At 38.5% G+C, this 14,939-nt stretch overlaps 2 protein-coding genes across 2 annotated transcripts in view; one reads left to right on the top strand and one right to left on the bottom strand.

Annotated features, from left to right (window-relative positions):
* LOC121727564 overlaps positions 1–14,939 on the bottom strand; it is a 186,466-nt gene that overhangs the window by 154,969 nt on the left and 16,558 nt on the right. The window contains exons 2-3 of the mRNA XM_042115452.1: positions 9,467–9,598; positions 7,532–7,669 (exon numbers count right to left, since the gene is read on the bottom strand). Of these exons, the coding sequence (XP_041971386.1) occupies positions 7,532–7,669; positions 9,467–9,469 (141 nt within the window). The 5' untranslated portion in view covers positions 9,470–9,598. The remainder of the gene's footprint in view (positions 1–7,531; positions 7,670–9,466; positions 9,599–14,939) is intronic.
* LOC121728046 lies at positions 12,908–13,846 on the top strand. The gene has a single exon (XM_042116142.1). The coding sequence runs from the start codon at positions 12,908–12,910 to the stop codon at positions 13,844–13,846; it is 939 nt and encodes a 312-aa protein (XP_041972076.1).

Consider the following 14,939-nt stretch of genomic DNA (forward strand, 5'->3'; position numbering starts at 1 on the left):
GGGTTTACAGTGGAAGCCGCCTTCCGACACATTACATGTTTCGTTGTACACTCCTGACAATATAAACGAACAAACAACGAAACGTTCGATTTTATCTAACATGTTTAAAACCTTCGATCCACTCGGTTTAATTTCTCCTTGCACTATTCGCTTAAAGTTATTAATGCAGGAGTTATGGCGTCGAAATTTTGACTGGGACGAGCCAGTACCTTCTGACATTCGATTATACTGGCACGAATTGGTTCAGGAGTTTAAAAATGTACCGTCAGTCACTGTTCCTAGGTTAGTTTTATGCGATTCCCCGGTTAGTATTGAGCTTCACTCATTTTGTGATGCGTCAATGTCGGCTCACGGCGCTTGTGTTTATTTACGGTCCACGGACTCAGCCGGTCGTGTAGTAGTCAATTTACTTTGCGCTAAGTCTAAGGTGAATCCTAATAAGCCTATTACTATACCGCGACTGGAGCTTATGGGAGCATTGCTGGCCGCTAGGCTGTGCAAGTCGGTTCTCGAGTCTTTGCGATGCAATATTTCTCGCTGCACTCACTGGAGTGACTCGAGCGTCGTTTTAGGGTGGTTGCACACTTCTCCAAACAAATTAAAAACGTTCGTTGCGAATAGGATAGTCGAGATTTGCGAAACTACCTCGGCTACGAATTGGCGTCATGTACCTACAGATGCTAACCCCGGTGATTTAATTTCACGTGGAACCCAGGTACATACACTCCAGCAATCCAAATTCTGGTGGTCGGGTCCAGACTTTTTATTGAAATCAGAGTCGGAATGGCCTATACAAAATATCAATTCATTAGACTTACCGGAAATAAAGTGCAATATTGTGCAGAGTTTCGAGCCAGTTATAGACTTCTCACGGTTTTCTAATTTTATGCGGCTAAAACGTTCATTCGCTTATGTTTTACGTTTTCTACATAACGCTAGGTTTCCTAAAACTAAGATAAGCGGAGCTCTAACCGTGAACGAGTTAACTAAATCATTTCATTTTCTATGCAAATTTTCTCAATTGCAACCTTTTTCTATTGAGTACGATGCTTTAAATAAACATAAATCTATTTCTAGTAAAAGTAATTTATTATCACTTAGTCCTTTTCTAGATAAGGACAGCGTTATGCGAGTTGGTGGCAGACTAGCCCACTCAGACTACGACTATGATAAACGGCACCCCATCATATTACATTCTAAACATAATTTAACCTCCCTTATCTTTAGATACGAACATATTAGGCAAATGCACGCCGGCCCACAACTATTATTGTATTCAGTTCGTGAATATGTGTGGCCCATTGGGGGGAGGTGTCTAGCCCAGAGTACCACGCGAAACTGTGTACGATGCAAAAGGTTTCAAGGTCGCACGTACTCACCAATGATGGGACATCTACCGTCGCAGCGTACGACTCCATCATTCCCTTTTGAAACCGCAGGGGTCGACTTTGCTGGTCCTTTCACCATTTTAAATAAAAAAGGTCGCGGTGCTAAAACTCTAAAATGCTACTTATGTCTATTCGTGTGTTTTCGTTTCAAGTGTGTTCACTTGGAGGCGGTAACAGAGTTATCTAAGGACGCGTTCATAATGACTTTACGGCGATTTATTTCTAGACGCGGAAAGCCATTGGAAATTTACTCCGACAATGGCCGTAATTTTGTTGCCGCCGCCAAAGACATTGGTAATTTTTTAAAAGATAATTCAAACACTATATCTGAGTTTGCCGCGAATGAAGGGATCAAATTTAATTTCATACCTTCTTACGCCCCTCACTTCGGCGGCCTATGGGAAGCTGGTATCAAGTCTGCGAAGCACCATATAAAAAGGATGATGGCTAATTTAAATTTTACATACGAAGAGTTATCTACTCTGTTCGCACAGGTGGAAGCTATTTTGAATAGCCGCCCCTTGTGTCCTATCTCTTCCTCTCCTCACGACTTCCAATCTCTCTCTCCAGGGCATTTTCTGGTTGGTCGGCCGCTGACATCGTTGCCGGATCCAACCCACGACGACGGCAGCTCCAGCTACAAGCGCTACGCCCGCATCGAGCTAGCTCGAAGACACTTTTGGAGTCGATGGCAGCGGGAGTACGTGAATGAGCTGCAACAACGTCTCAAGTGGCGAGACAGCAAAGGCAACCTCAGCGTGGGAGACCTCGTCCTTCTCCACGAAGACAACAGCCCTCCACTACACTGGCGCCTGGGTCGTGTTCTCGAGCTTCACCCCGGTGTCGACGGAGTCGTCAGAGTGGCTGATGTCGCCACTCAGAGAGGAGTCGTGCGGAGAACCCTAACACGATTGTGCCCCCTGCTAGCAGCTGATCAAGGGTCTGAAATGCCCGCAGGGATTTCAGGGGGGGAGCTATGTTAAAGCCTGGCATTAACATAACCACGAGAACCAGCAGCGAGCGATTGCTATTTTCTTCTGTAAGGCGCTTCAATTAAATGGTTGGCGGGCCCCACCGCTTCACGTCATCAGCTACGTCATCGAGGACTGAGGAGGGGGCTCGACCTGTCTAGAAGGCCCGTCCTCTATTCGCCCTACAATCGCCCGTAGCCGCATATCGTATCATTTGTTATCCACTAAAATCTTTGCAATCTATAATCGATCCCTATTTGTAATAGTACAGAATAAATTGTATTTTGTACGAAGTTGTTTTGAATAAGCAATTTCCAAGTCTTTTCTTGTTTCTAACACAATGCAATCAACATTTTAATTCTAATATATGAAAACAGACGGCGTTTTATTTTTTACTTAAATATATTTTATGTATAATATTATAAAAAATCCAGAAATATATCGATGCAATGAACATTTTAGTTCTAATACGATTCAACAGATGGCGTTTTATTTTTTACTTCATTGTAACATAGAACTAATCATACTTATTAGTTACTAGCTATTGCCCGCGACTTCGTCCGCGTGTACTTTAGTTTATAGCGCGCGGTGTCAACAAAATTTGTGTCAAATTTAAAAACTTTTTAAAACCCTGGTAAGTGGTACCCCTCTTAGGGCCGCGCTACACCGGAATGGCAGCGCTGAAAGTGCTCGCCTCGCCGCTGCCATTCCGGTGTAGCGCGGCCCTTAATTAATCAAAATACCCAAAAACAGCTGTGCAGTGTGAACATAATCTATACTAATATTATAAATGCGAAAGTATCTCTGTCTGTCTGTCTGTCTGTCTGTCAGTCTCGCTTTCACGCCAAACGCCAAAACTACCGAACCGATTGTAATGAAATTTTGTATACAGATAGTCTAAAGCCTGAGAAACGACATAGGCTACTTTTTACTGGAAAATAGGGTTGTCAGGTGGTGAAAATGCGTAAATTTGTTCAAATTAAGTTAGTTCCAAAAATTCATAATAGATGGCGCCGTGCGCCTACTATATCGCGCTGACGCTTGCTCAAAAGTCTTTCTATAAGAGGTGGTATCATCTTACATTTAAGTTTCGATTTATTTCGATTGTTATATCTATTCTACGGTATTAAAAAACTTGGTACTTTATCTGTGCAGTGACGTAACCTTAAACCTATCAATGATAAATAGTTTATGGGTAAAGTTGTGTAATTATGGGCCTAAATAAGCTTTAAAATTTGGCATAAAATATAAAGTTTAATATAAAAAAATGAATTACTTATTGTGTGCACACTGCACAGCTGTATTGATTTAAGGGGTACCAGGATTTTTTTATAAAAGCTTTTGACACCAATTTTGTTGACATCGCGCTTTATAAACTGAAGTCCACGCGGACGAAGTCGCGGGCAACAGCTAGTTTCTCATAAATAATAAATACATAATAGTATAATAGTTTAGTAATAACTTGGTTTACTTTTATGTAAGAAAATGTAATCGGTATAACTCAGAAACAGACGTCTGACTATATTTAGCTGTGTTTCTTTTAACAGTAACGTAATGCGCTGAAAAGGCACAAACGTTCGGCTCTATGATGATAGTCGTAAGAGCTACAATGCCGTAATAAACAACACAAGATATGCGCTAGACGAAAATAATGAGAGAGTAGTAAGTAACCAGGTTAATAGCTATAATGCATACATTACAAAAAACTCTACATGATAGCGTAACTCTACAGTCTACATACAGAAAAGTGCCAACAGTGGACTGTTTTCTGGCTAAGTTAATGAAAACGAATAGTATTTCAAAATTTGGAGTCATGGCTATGATTTTGTATTTTCTTACACTCGACGATACTACAGCGCTTAAAATATTATATACATTTTAACAAAAAAAACGGTTTATTCCATTAAAAAAAAAATGAATGTAAATATCTAGTATAGTTTTCACGGCTAAAACGCAATCTCATAGGCCTCTTTTAGTCGTAGACGGGTAATTTATACAATCAGAAAACTTAATTACAATGCCTTGTGCGTAAAAAGCAATAATTGTCGGTCATCTTGGATCGGTGACGTCACAACTCACAGCTAAGGAAGTTTTCCACTTTCGACGTATGTAAATCTGCCAACGCGAATCACTGCGGATATTATGTTTATATGTTTGTTTGTATCCAGGGACGTTAGAAATCCGCACTGTGAAACAACGCGCTGGCGTCGGCTTCCCAAACAATCCGTGTACATAATTAGAGGGAACTAATTTTGGAAGTTTACGCGACTTTGTCAGAGAATTAATTGTTCAAGTTTATATTACTTTGTTATGTTACATACAATTTTGGATCTTAATGCCATAGTAAAAAGGTCGAAATGTACTTTGTCGGTGAGCGTACATAAAAGTCCTAAAGGAGCAAGTACTTTATTAAGAAACCGATGAGGCTTGTATTAACTTTCGGCACTTTCATTATTTATTCACCAACACACATCGCGACTGAGAATTCTTTTTACTTACTTTTGAAATATCTCTAGGGGTCGTAGAACGTAATATCATTAAAAAGAGAGAAAAAAAGGTAAATAGTGTATGTCATCAATAACATCATACTTAAATGTATATAAATATGTATAATGTATATATTATACTGTCTGTCTGTATGTTCCTCTTTACGATGAAACCGCCAAACTGAATCATAGAGATACTTTGTGACCGGTAAAAATATAATTGAGAGCCATGCTTCGGCACGAATGGGCCGGCTCGACCGGAGAAATACCACGTTCTCACAGAAAACCGGCGTGAAACAGCGCTTGCGCTGTGTTTCGCCGAGTGAGTGAGTTTACCGGAGGCCCAATTCCCTTCCCTACCCTCCCTATTCCCTTCCCTTCCCATCCCTACCCTCCCCTATTACCCTATTCCCTTTTAAAAGGCCGGCAACACACCTGCAGCTCTTCTGATGCTGCGAGTGTCCATGGGCGCCGGAAGTTGTTTCCATAGATAGTAAAAAAAATCATAAAGAAACGTACACAAAATGCCTGAGACATTTCACAAACAAACCTCGCAAAAAATAGTGAAGCTCGCGATAATGACTTGTACCTAATTAGTGTGACGTTAGTTCGTCGTGTATGCTCATGTCTACAGCGCACAGTGTGATAAAAACCTCGATTTTGTTTCACCGCGTTTTTCTTTCAAAATACTATAGTTGATAGCTATATAAACATTAGAGTAAAACTCCGAGATCGATATTCTTTGTAGTTATTTTTTTAAAGAGTGTCAAAGTTGGCGTTTTTCCGGGTAAAAAATTTGCATAAAAACTAATTAAAAAAAAACTAATCAAGTAACATTAATTTTGTATATACCAATTGAACAAGCACTTAATACTTTACTTTTTCTCCGAATTTGGTTAACCTACTGTGATCAAGTAGGGAGATATTTATTTATTTAGTAATTTTAGTTTTTTATTTGTTATTTCGCGATTAGATCGAATTAGAAAAAGTTTTAAGCATGAAATGATAGTGTGAGTAATCCTTTATCAATGTTATCAAAAATCACACTCTAATAACCTCTGTGTCAGAAGTTATATCGTATTTAAATTTTTTTTAATAAAAATTCGGATTTTTTGTACCTAAGGTTGTCACTAAAGGTCTCTTGTTTGATTTATCCGGTTGATACGCAAATTCGCAATCGATATCCTATACAAAAAATATCAGGATCACGTTTAGGTAGGTCTAATAATAAAAAATCTAAAAAGTGAAAAAATATGACGTAAATTAATGATTTTATATGCTCAAACAGTATCTAATCAGTAATCACCTTCTGATGTAGTCGGGGAAAATAAAATATCAACTTTAGTGACAACCCTAGGTATAAAAAAATCCGAATTTTTATAAAAAAAAATTGAATTGGATATTACTTCTGACACAGAGGTTATTAGAGTGTGATTTTTGATAACATTGATAAAGGATTACTCACACTATCATTTCATGCTTAAAACTTTTTCTAATTCGATCTAATCGCGAAATAACAAATAAAAAACTAAAATTACTAAATAAATAAATATCTGCCTACTTGATCACAGTAGGTTAACCAAATTCGGAGAAAAAGTCAAGTATTAAGTGCTTGTTTAATTGGTATAAACAAAATTAATGTTACTTGATTAGTTTTTTTTCTATTAATTTTTATGCAAATTTTTTACCCGGAAAAACGCCAACTTTGACGCTCTTTAAAAAAATAACTACAAAGAATATCGATCTCGGAGTTTTACTCTAATGTTTATATAGCTATCAACTATAGTATTTTGAAAGAAAAACGTTGTGAAACAAAATCGAGGTTTTTATCACACTGTGCAGCGCTCTAAGCCGAGACAGTCTTTTGTCGCAAGCCGTGTTGTTTGTCTAATTATTTCAGACTTTACTATATCAAAATAGAAAGACGCGCACTAATAATAAAGAAAGGTTCTTAAGACCCATTTATTTACACACTAGATTTATAATGTTGCGATTAGCTTTGCCCAGAATTTATGGCATTGGATAACATGGGATATAATTTTCTTGCGCAAAAGCTATCCTATGTCCTTTGGCGCGACGCAAAGCATCTTCATGAAGATGCATTGCGTCGCATATGAGTAATTGGACGTGTCGCTGTTAACATATTATGCGTATGCCGTGTTTGCTAATCAATTTAGCTTCGTTCCTACTCGTCAGGAAAATCGAATTAAGCTTTTCACACTAGAATATCATACAGATATTGTTTTAAGAATTTTAAAGAAATAAATTGCATGCTAACAATTTATTAGCGAAGTGTGCTGGTACTGTATCACTTTTTGTCATTCTTTGTAACCACATTTCGAGCAAACAAAGATAATATTATGATTATGATGATGATGATTAATATGAGGATTTTGCATATTACGCGCACGCTACCACACGCGCCACTGTCGTGCGTTAAGCGAAACAATTCTATCTCCCGGAGAAACCCCAAAGGAATTTACTAAATAAAATCTCATGGTCTAAAAACTCCCGCAGCACGCACACACTCACACTCCCTGTCGGTGACGCCGCCGGGCAGCACGCTCTTGACGAGCACGCCGGAGGAACGGCCGCTCACGATGCCGAACGCCAGCCCGCCGCCGTCGTTCACCAGCTCCACCACCTCCACCTCACACACCCACGCCCGCAGCACGCACACACTCACCCTGTCTGCGACGCCGCCGGGCAGCACGCTCTTGACGAGCACGCCGGAGGAGCGGCCGCCCACGATGCCGAACGCCAGCCCGCCGCCGTCGTTCACCAGCTCCACCACCTCCACCTGCGCCCACTCGCCGAACACCTGCTGCAAGTTAATATGACGTTAGAAACTATCTAATAAGTACATACGTAATAGGTATTATATTATTATCAGAGAAGTTGATTCATAGGCAGATGAACGACCTCATTTAGCGATAGAGTTTTACAAAAGGAATGAGATAATCCCAAGGCATATTTGGTGCAATTTGTTTATCTCCAAGACGCTATTTTCATTATTTGTGCTCTTGTGAAGGACAATATTAATTAACTTTCATATTATGTGACATTTTCTCAAGTAAAAACTACATAAGAATGTCTACATATCAATAGAATGTAGCGTAATGGACCGTTTGAAGTTACTCGTCCGATGGGAGATAAGATAGGATCGCGTGCAGCTACTAGCGAGCCCTGAGCGCACAATTAGTTACCGCCGCACCGTGCATTACAATTTACTGAGGGTGGAAACCCACTTACACCAGTCAGGGTTAAAATTAACCCTCGTTTTATAAAGCTTTTTCTCCCGTTCCTCGTATTACAACAGACCCAATATATAATATAGCTAAGAATAGCTTAATCCAAAGCACCAGCTTTGGATTAAGCTATCTTTTAACAGTTATTATGACTCGATAAGATTTATTCATAGTTAAACTAATGATATACTATAGCCAAAGTTGCCATTTGACCAGCCATACGACTGATCGAATAAAATTTATTTCCTAAGCTTGCCATTTACCGTATGCATATTAAGAAATATGAAACTGCCTGAAATTTGTTACACAGTAAAGGCGTGAAAACGGAAACTGCCGCGGTTAAAGTTTCAAAGTTATGTTCACGCTTGTAAAATTGTAGAAGTTGTTGAATTAGTTAGAATCTTTCATGATCATACATAATATACTTAAAATATTGACACGTTAACAGTTAACACAAATAATCAAAGAGATTTTATACTTTCTAATGAAACCATGTCTATCCTACAAAAAGTAATATTGCATCTAGTTAAGGTTACCGTAATCATCCGAACGTATTACCTGAACGTATATTAAGAGTTTAGATTATATGTGATCAATAGCAGTTTCCAGCTATTTTTAAAAAAATTGCCCTTCTTAAATCTAAACTGACTGCTTTGTCCGGCTTTTCGGTTAGCGACCTGGCGACCCTATCTTTTGTAAAGATCTGGTAGCAAGCAATCTATTTGATTTTTTGACGCCAGTGGTATCTTTTAAAACTTGGAATTATTTATAGCCTGCTTGCGTTATTAATTCGACTGATTGCGAGTGAAGAGAGTTATGGCTCAATATATTGACGATTCATTCTCATCTGAGCGCCAATAGACTACAGAGTATAGCTGATGGATTTTATCAGCACGATAAGTGCCCATTACGTATCTACCGTCATAAGCACCGCGTAATGTTATCCGCGGAATCGATTGTGATTTGAAACCGCGCCAAAAGTGTTAGTCGCTGTCTCGGAGAATACTTTAGGCTATTTCATATCTGCAATTGAAAGTTTTCAGGTTTGCGGTTGCCAATTTTGGTCATATTGAAATTTTAAAGTTTGGTAAATCAATGCAGGATGATCACTTATTGTCCAATAAGAATCAATAAAGGTAGATCGAGATGATCGACTTTTAAAATGGCCATTTAAAAAGTTGATCTCACGCATCTTTTTCCAGTCGTGTCGTTTGTCCGTCTCCTACGTGTGGAAAAAAAGGTAGGTAGTGTAATTGCGCGCACAATTAAGTACTATTTTTATTTTATTTTCATATTAAAAGTTTAGTACACAATTTAGTCCCTCATCTTGTGATAACATTTTGGACTGTAACAGTTCAGCAGTCAGCACTCACCATGATGCGCTGTATGAGCCGCTTGCGTCGTCGCGGCCGGCCCCTCGATCAGCTAACCTCCATCCTCAGGTCTGCGCGCGCGGCCTCGCACATCGCACCATCCGCGCCGCCTAGCTCATCTTACACGGAGATCTGAAACATAGAGTGCGATGGAGAAGCTGGAGCTATAGGCCGGATAGAGTTCGTCCATTGACCTGTCGCTGCTTTCAGCCAAACCGGAAGGTTTTCACGCATACGTTATGTGAGCCTATTACCAAAGTGTGTGTTAAAGAGAGCTAAAGGTCAATGTCCAAATACCTCTACATCCAAAGAATGGACTTAAGGCTAGGTTATTCCAAATTCACGTTTCTAGAATGAGTAATTTTTAAAGAAAGCGTCATTAAAAAAAACTGAAAAATATATACATGTATAGATACATCTTTTAACTAGTGACTTTTATGGTTAGAAACACAATACAGATAATTTTACTCGATAAAAAAAAATCAGAAACAACCTCGGTTTTAAAAACATTTTGAGTTTTATAGGACTTACAGGGACTCAATCAAAAAATAATTTGGATAGTTCGATTACCTACTATTAAAATTTTACAGGGAAATGTACGGATACATGTTTAGTTATACTATTTCTTATCTAAGTAAAAAGGTTTTTTCTCCTGTTTCGACCTATCATGGACGCGGCGAGCGTCGTAACCGCCACTGTACAAGGCGCGCTGATATGAATGTTAGTTTAATGTCATTTACGTCGATATTCGCACTGACAGACATCGACCTGCTAATTTAGGAATAACCTCCCCATAAGCAACACCTTTTATTAACCATACAAAAATTGTAGTTTGTTTCTTCGCAGCAAACAGTGATGAAAGTTTGTGGTTGCTCTTAAAATTACTATCACAAACATCAAAACCTTTGTTTTATAGAAAAGAACACGTATTACTGTTCCAAATATTGGTAGATACTTTCTTAAAACAGGGGCTAGAGAAATGAAAAAAAAGTACGTGTAATATCTATAGCTGTCTCCCTTACCTCAAGCCTATACCGCAGAACGCGATAGAGACAACTGCAGAAAATCCAGAAAATCAACGATTCGTTGTCCCCTGATTCCTTCTCCAAAACTTTACCGATTTAAGTACTTTTTTCATTAAAGATTAAAAAAAGGCTTGAGCTGTGTTCCTATGTTTTGCTTTTTTTGTATAATCTAGCCAAATCTGTTTTCTGGACGTTTGAACACAGCGGAAAATCTGGCCATTTTTTTGGGTTTTTGAACGTTCATATCTTATTTTATAATTAAATTATGAAAAAAAAGAAAACATAGGGACATTATATTAGTGGCCGTAGATATTCAGGAAAAAAATTATAACTCTACTAGCATTATCCAGGGAGGAAACAGGGGACAACGTTTGTATGGAAAAAAGGGCGGTGTGGAATCCTCTTAACGTGTTAATATTCCAAACGCTCGGTAGGCGTAGAGATGCTCGCCAAGGAAAACACAATAATATAAACCAACCACTATAATACGCAATACACAAAAATCTTAAATTTTCATGGTCACACTCACTCACACACAACTCACGCTGTTTCCTATAAAGAAGATAAGCGTGTATCCGAAATCAAATCAACATACAGACAAGTTTTCATTCGAGGGTAGAGTACCTATAAAGTTGGTGTGATAGCATAATCTATTAATGAAAATTCGAATGGTTTTCATGCATAAAAACTCTATGACGGACAACACTCCAGCTATCCATTTTTAAGGTTCCGTACCCAAAGGGTAAAAACGGAACCCTATTACTAAGACTTTGTTGTCTGTCCGTCTGTCTGCCTTCAGCCTGTATCTCAAGAACCGCTATAGCTAGACTTCTGAAGTATTTACAGATTATGTATGTATATCTGTTACCGCTATAGCAAATATACATACATACAAAATATTTAAGGGGGGCTCCCATGCAAAAAACACAATTTTTATCCTATTTTTGCCTTGTATCGGTACGGAACACTTTGTGCGCGAGTCCAACTCGCACCTGGCCGATTTTTAATCATGATATTTCGATATGTGCAAACGTGTGCCAGATTTGTATTCCGATTTTTAGAAATGAATATAAAGCCTCTAATGGAATTGTAATTATGTAATGGTATACTTTTATTTATTTGAAAGCATGAAATATGTGGATTGTTTATTGTATTGTTTTCAGGGCTATTAAAAACTTTAATAATGGAACAACTGACTCATAACGGTCACATTATTTTAATTATAATATAATATAATTAAATATAAGTTTTTGCTGGCAGCTGGTTGAAAGGACGTCACTTTTTACGCAAAACTATTGAACAGATTATGATGTAATTCGGCATGTTCATATTTTGATGCCAGGCCTAAGAGCGCGTTCAGACGTGCGCGTTTTCTGCACTTTGTTCGCGCGAATTCTGCGCGCGTCGTGTGTATTTCCAAACACTATAGCAAATTGAGGTTCTTTGCTATCTATTTATTATTCTATAATTATTCTATAAGTTTAATATATCAGCATTTCCACAAATACTGCCGCAATATTTCCACAATTACTTCCACGCAGAAAACGAGCAGGTATGTACGCGCTCTTTTATTTGAAGGATATTTAAAAAGCCGTGGGCAAAAACTGTTATAGCTTAAATTAATATAAATACCGATAAAGATACAAAAACTGTATTTACAAAGTGAACAAATAGGAACCACGGAAATAGCAATAGAAAGCGAGCTCCATTTGAGTCCCCTATCTCGCCGCGACCACAGCCTGCGGTTTCTACTGGCAGCTCCAGAGCTTCCTACCAGTTCATTACGATTGAAAGGTTCGTGATTAAGCCCTTACCTCAATATTTACATCTGTCATAGTTTGACATCTGTCACAGCTACAAGTTAGAACAGCTCCGTAATTTTTTGCGCTAATAAAATAGTTAAAGACTGTTTTTCAAATAGTGCTTCAGTTTAATCGAATACTTAGTCCATAAACACTGCACAGTATTGTTATCAAGAAAGGAAGTTAGTGATTAAGTGATTAAAACTGGAAGTTAAATCAGCTGTGAACATCGCTAATTAAAAATAATTTTAAGGTAGAGTGAAAATAAGTGTATCCTCAAACCAGAAGTCAATGACCCTATGTAACGTCTAGTGAAACATAACAAGCATAGAACTATTTCACGCATAGATGTCATCATCCTGCTGGTGAATTGGGAGCGGACTGCAGTCGCATTCGTATGAGCGAGGGTTCGTATCCTGCGTGCGCTCCACTTTTTTCAACATTAAATTCACAGTCACAACATCCATAATCGGCTATAAATAATTGCCATGTCTACCAAAAAATGTTCGGGTTGCCTCATCGACATAAAAAGCCGGGAATATTTAAAATGCCCCAAATGCGATCAAGCATACGACTTAGAGTGTGCTAATATACCTTTGAAAGAATATCGCTCAATGACTGCTGATCACCGACGAAACTGGAAATGTCCAAAATGTTTAACATCACAACGAAAATGCGGTGACAACTCAAACACCCCTATTCGACAGCCTACAAATCCGAATGGAAGTGACGACGATTATTCAAATAACGTTACATTACGCGCTAAAGGAGCGACCACTCACAACTCACCATACGTCACCGAAGATCGTCTGCGGGACATCCTAAGACAAGAAATTGGCAAATCACTACAATCCACAATCAAAGACCTGGTGTCAAAAGAATTAACTAACATTAGTCAACAATTAACTACTTTTCAAGATTCTCTTACGTTTTTTAACGAATATTATGAAAGCTTCAAGAAAGACTTAGAGGACAAAACGGTTGTTATAAAAACGCTTCAATCGGAGAACGATAAGTTGAAATCTACAGTTAACGAATTGTCAGACAGACTTTGTACCTTGGAACAAAACATGCGTGAGAGCAACATTGAAATCAATGGAATACCAGAAAGTAAATCTGAAAACCTTATAAACATCTTTTCCCAGCTAGCAAAAGTCACAAACTACCAACTACAAGAAAATGACGTCATGAATATTACCCGAGTTGCTAAGCTGAACCGCGACAGCACAAGACCCCGGAGTGTTATCGTTAAACTTCCAAGCACCCGCCATAGAGACGCCATTTTAGCCGCCATCGCAACTCACAACAAAAAGGAACCCAAAAACAAATTAAACACCTACCACCTTGGATTCGACGGGCCGAGCACCCCTGTGTTTGTAACAGAACATCTTTCTCCGTCTAACAAATCACTCCACGCAGCAACACGCAAGAAAGCTAAGGAGCTAGCGTACAAATTTGTTTGGGTACGCGGCGGACGAATTTACATGCGTAAAGATGAACACAGCCAAGCTAGACTCATACGTAACTTTGCAAGCTTAAACAATATCTCTTAGGTATAACTTAGTTAATTTAATGTAAGTGATTATTTTGTCTTTACAATTTACTTCATTATGGACATTTATTACCAAAACATTAGAGGAATTAGAACCAAAACTAATGAGGTTTACCTCAACATATCCCAAACTAATCACAAAATTATAGTTTTTACTGAGACCTGGCTCAATCCTAATATAAGCAATAATGAATTCATAGACACTGATAGATACCAGATATATAGGAGAGATCGTTGTTCTACCGCTAGTTGCAAATTGGACGGCGGGGGAGTTATGGTTGCAGTTTCTCGTGATCTGACTTCCACCCGCATCAACAACTGGGAAACAGGCTGTGAAGACCTCTGGATTATTATAAATATCAATATAAATAACAAAATAAAAAAAGTTGCTCTCTGCGCAATATACCTCCCCCCACCCGTCCAGTTGGATACATTGTGCAGTTTTTTAAATAATGTTAGTTACGTAACAAGTCATGTCGATGACATGGTTTTAATAGGTGATTTTAACTTGGGTTCTATTACATGGTCGGAGTTAGACGGTTTTAATTATTTGCTACCTAACAGCTGTACTAACGCTCTTGAACAGACTTTATCAAATTTTGCCTATGAAAACAATTTGTTTCAATTTAATAACATCCTTAATATCGACAATAAAATGCTAGATCTAGTTTTTAGTACGATTACTGAATCTAGGGTGTCCCAGCCCTTGCATCTCATCAGTAAATTAGACCCTAAGCACCCCAATCTGCTAGTCACGCTACCAGCTGTAGTAAATACTAAACGCGGATTAAAGCCTAATGCCAGAAGCGACGTCCGCAATTTTCATAAAGCTGATTACGATCAACTCAATAACCATCTTTACAGTAGTTCCTTGCCACAGAAGCTGTCTCGAGTAGGCGATGTTGATGTTATGGTCGATATTCTAAATACCACATTACAACTGGCAATCACTAATTGCGTGCCCAAACGTAAATCTATTAATTCCCATCACCCTCCCTGGTTCAACAAGTCTCTACTTAGGCTAAAGTCGGAACAGGACAAAATAAGGCGGAACTACGCGAAATATAAAAACCCAAGAGATAAAATAGAGTACG

Source organism: Aricia agestis, chromosome 6, assembly GCF_905147365.1.
Source record: "Aricia agestis chromosome 6, ilAriAges1.1, whole genome shotgun sequence".
In the NCBI taxonomy this organism is placed as follows: Eukaryota; Metazoa; Arthropoda; class Insecta; order Lepidoptera; family Lycaenidae; genus Aricia; species Aricia agestis.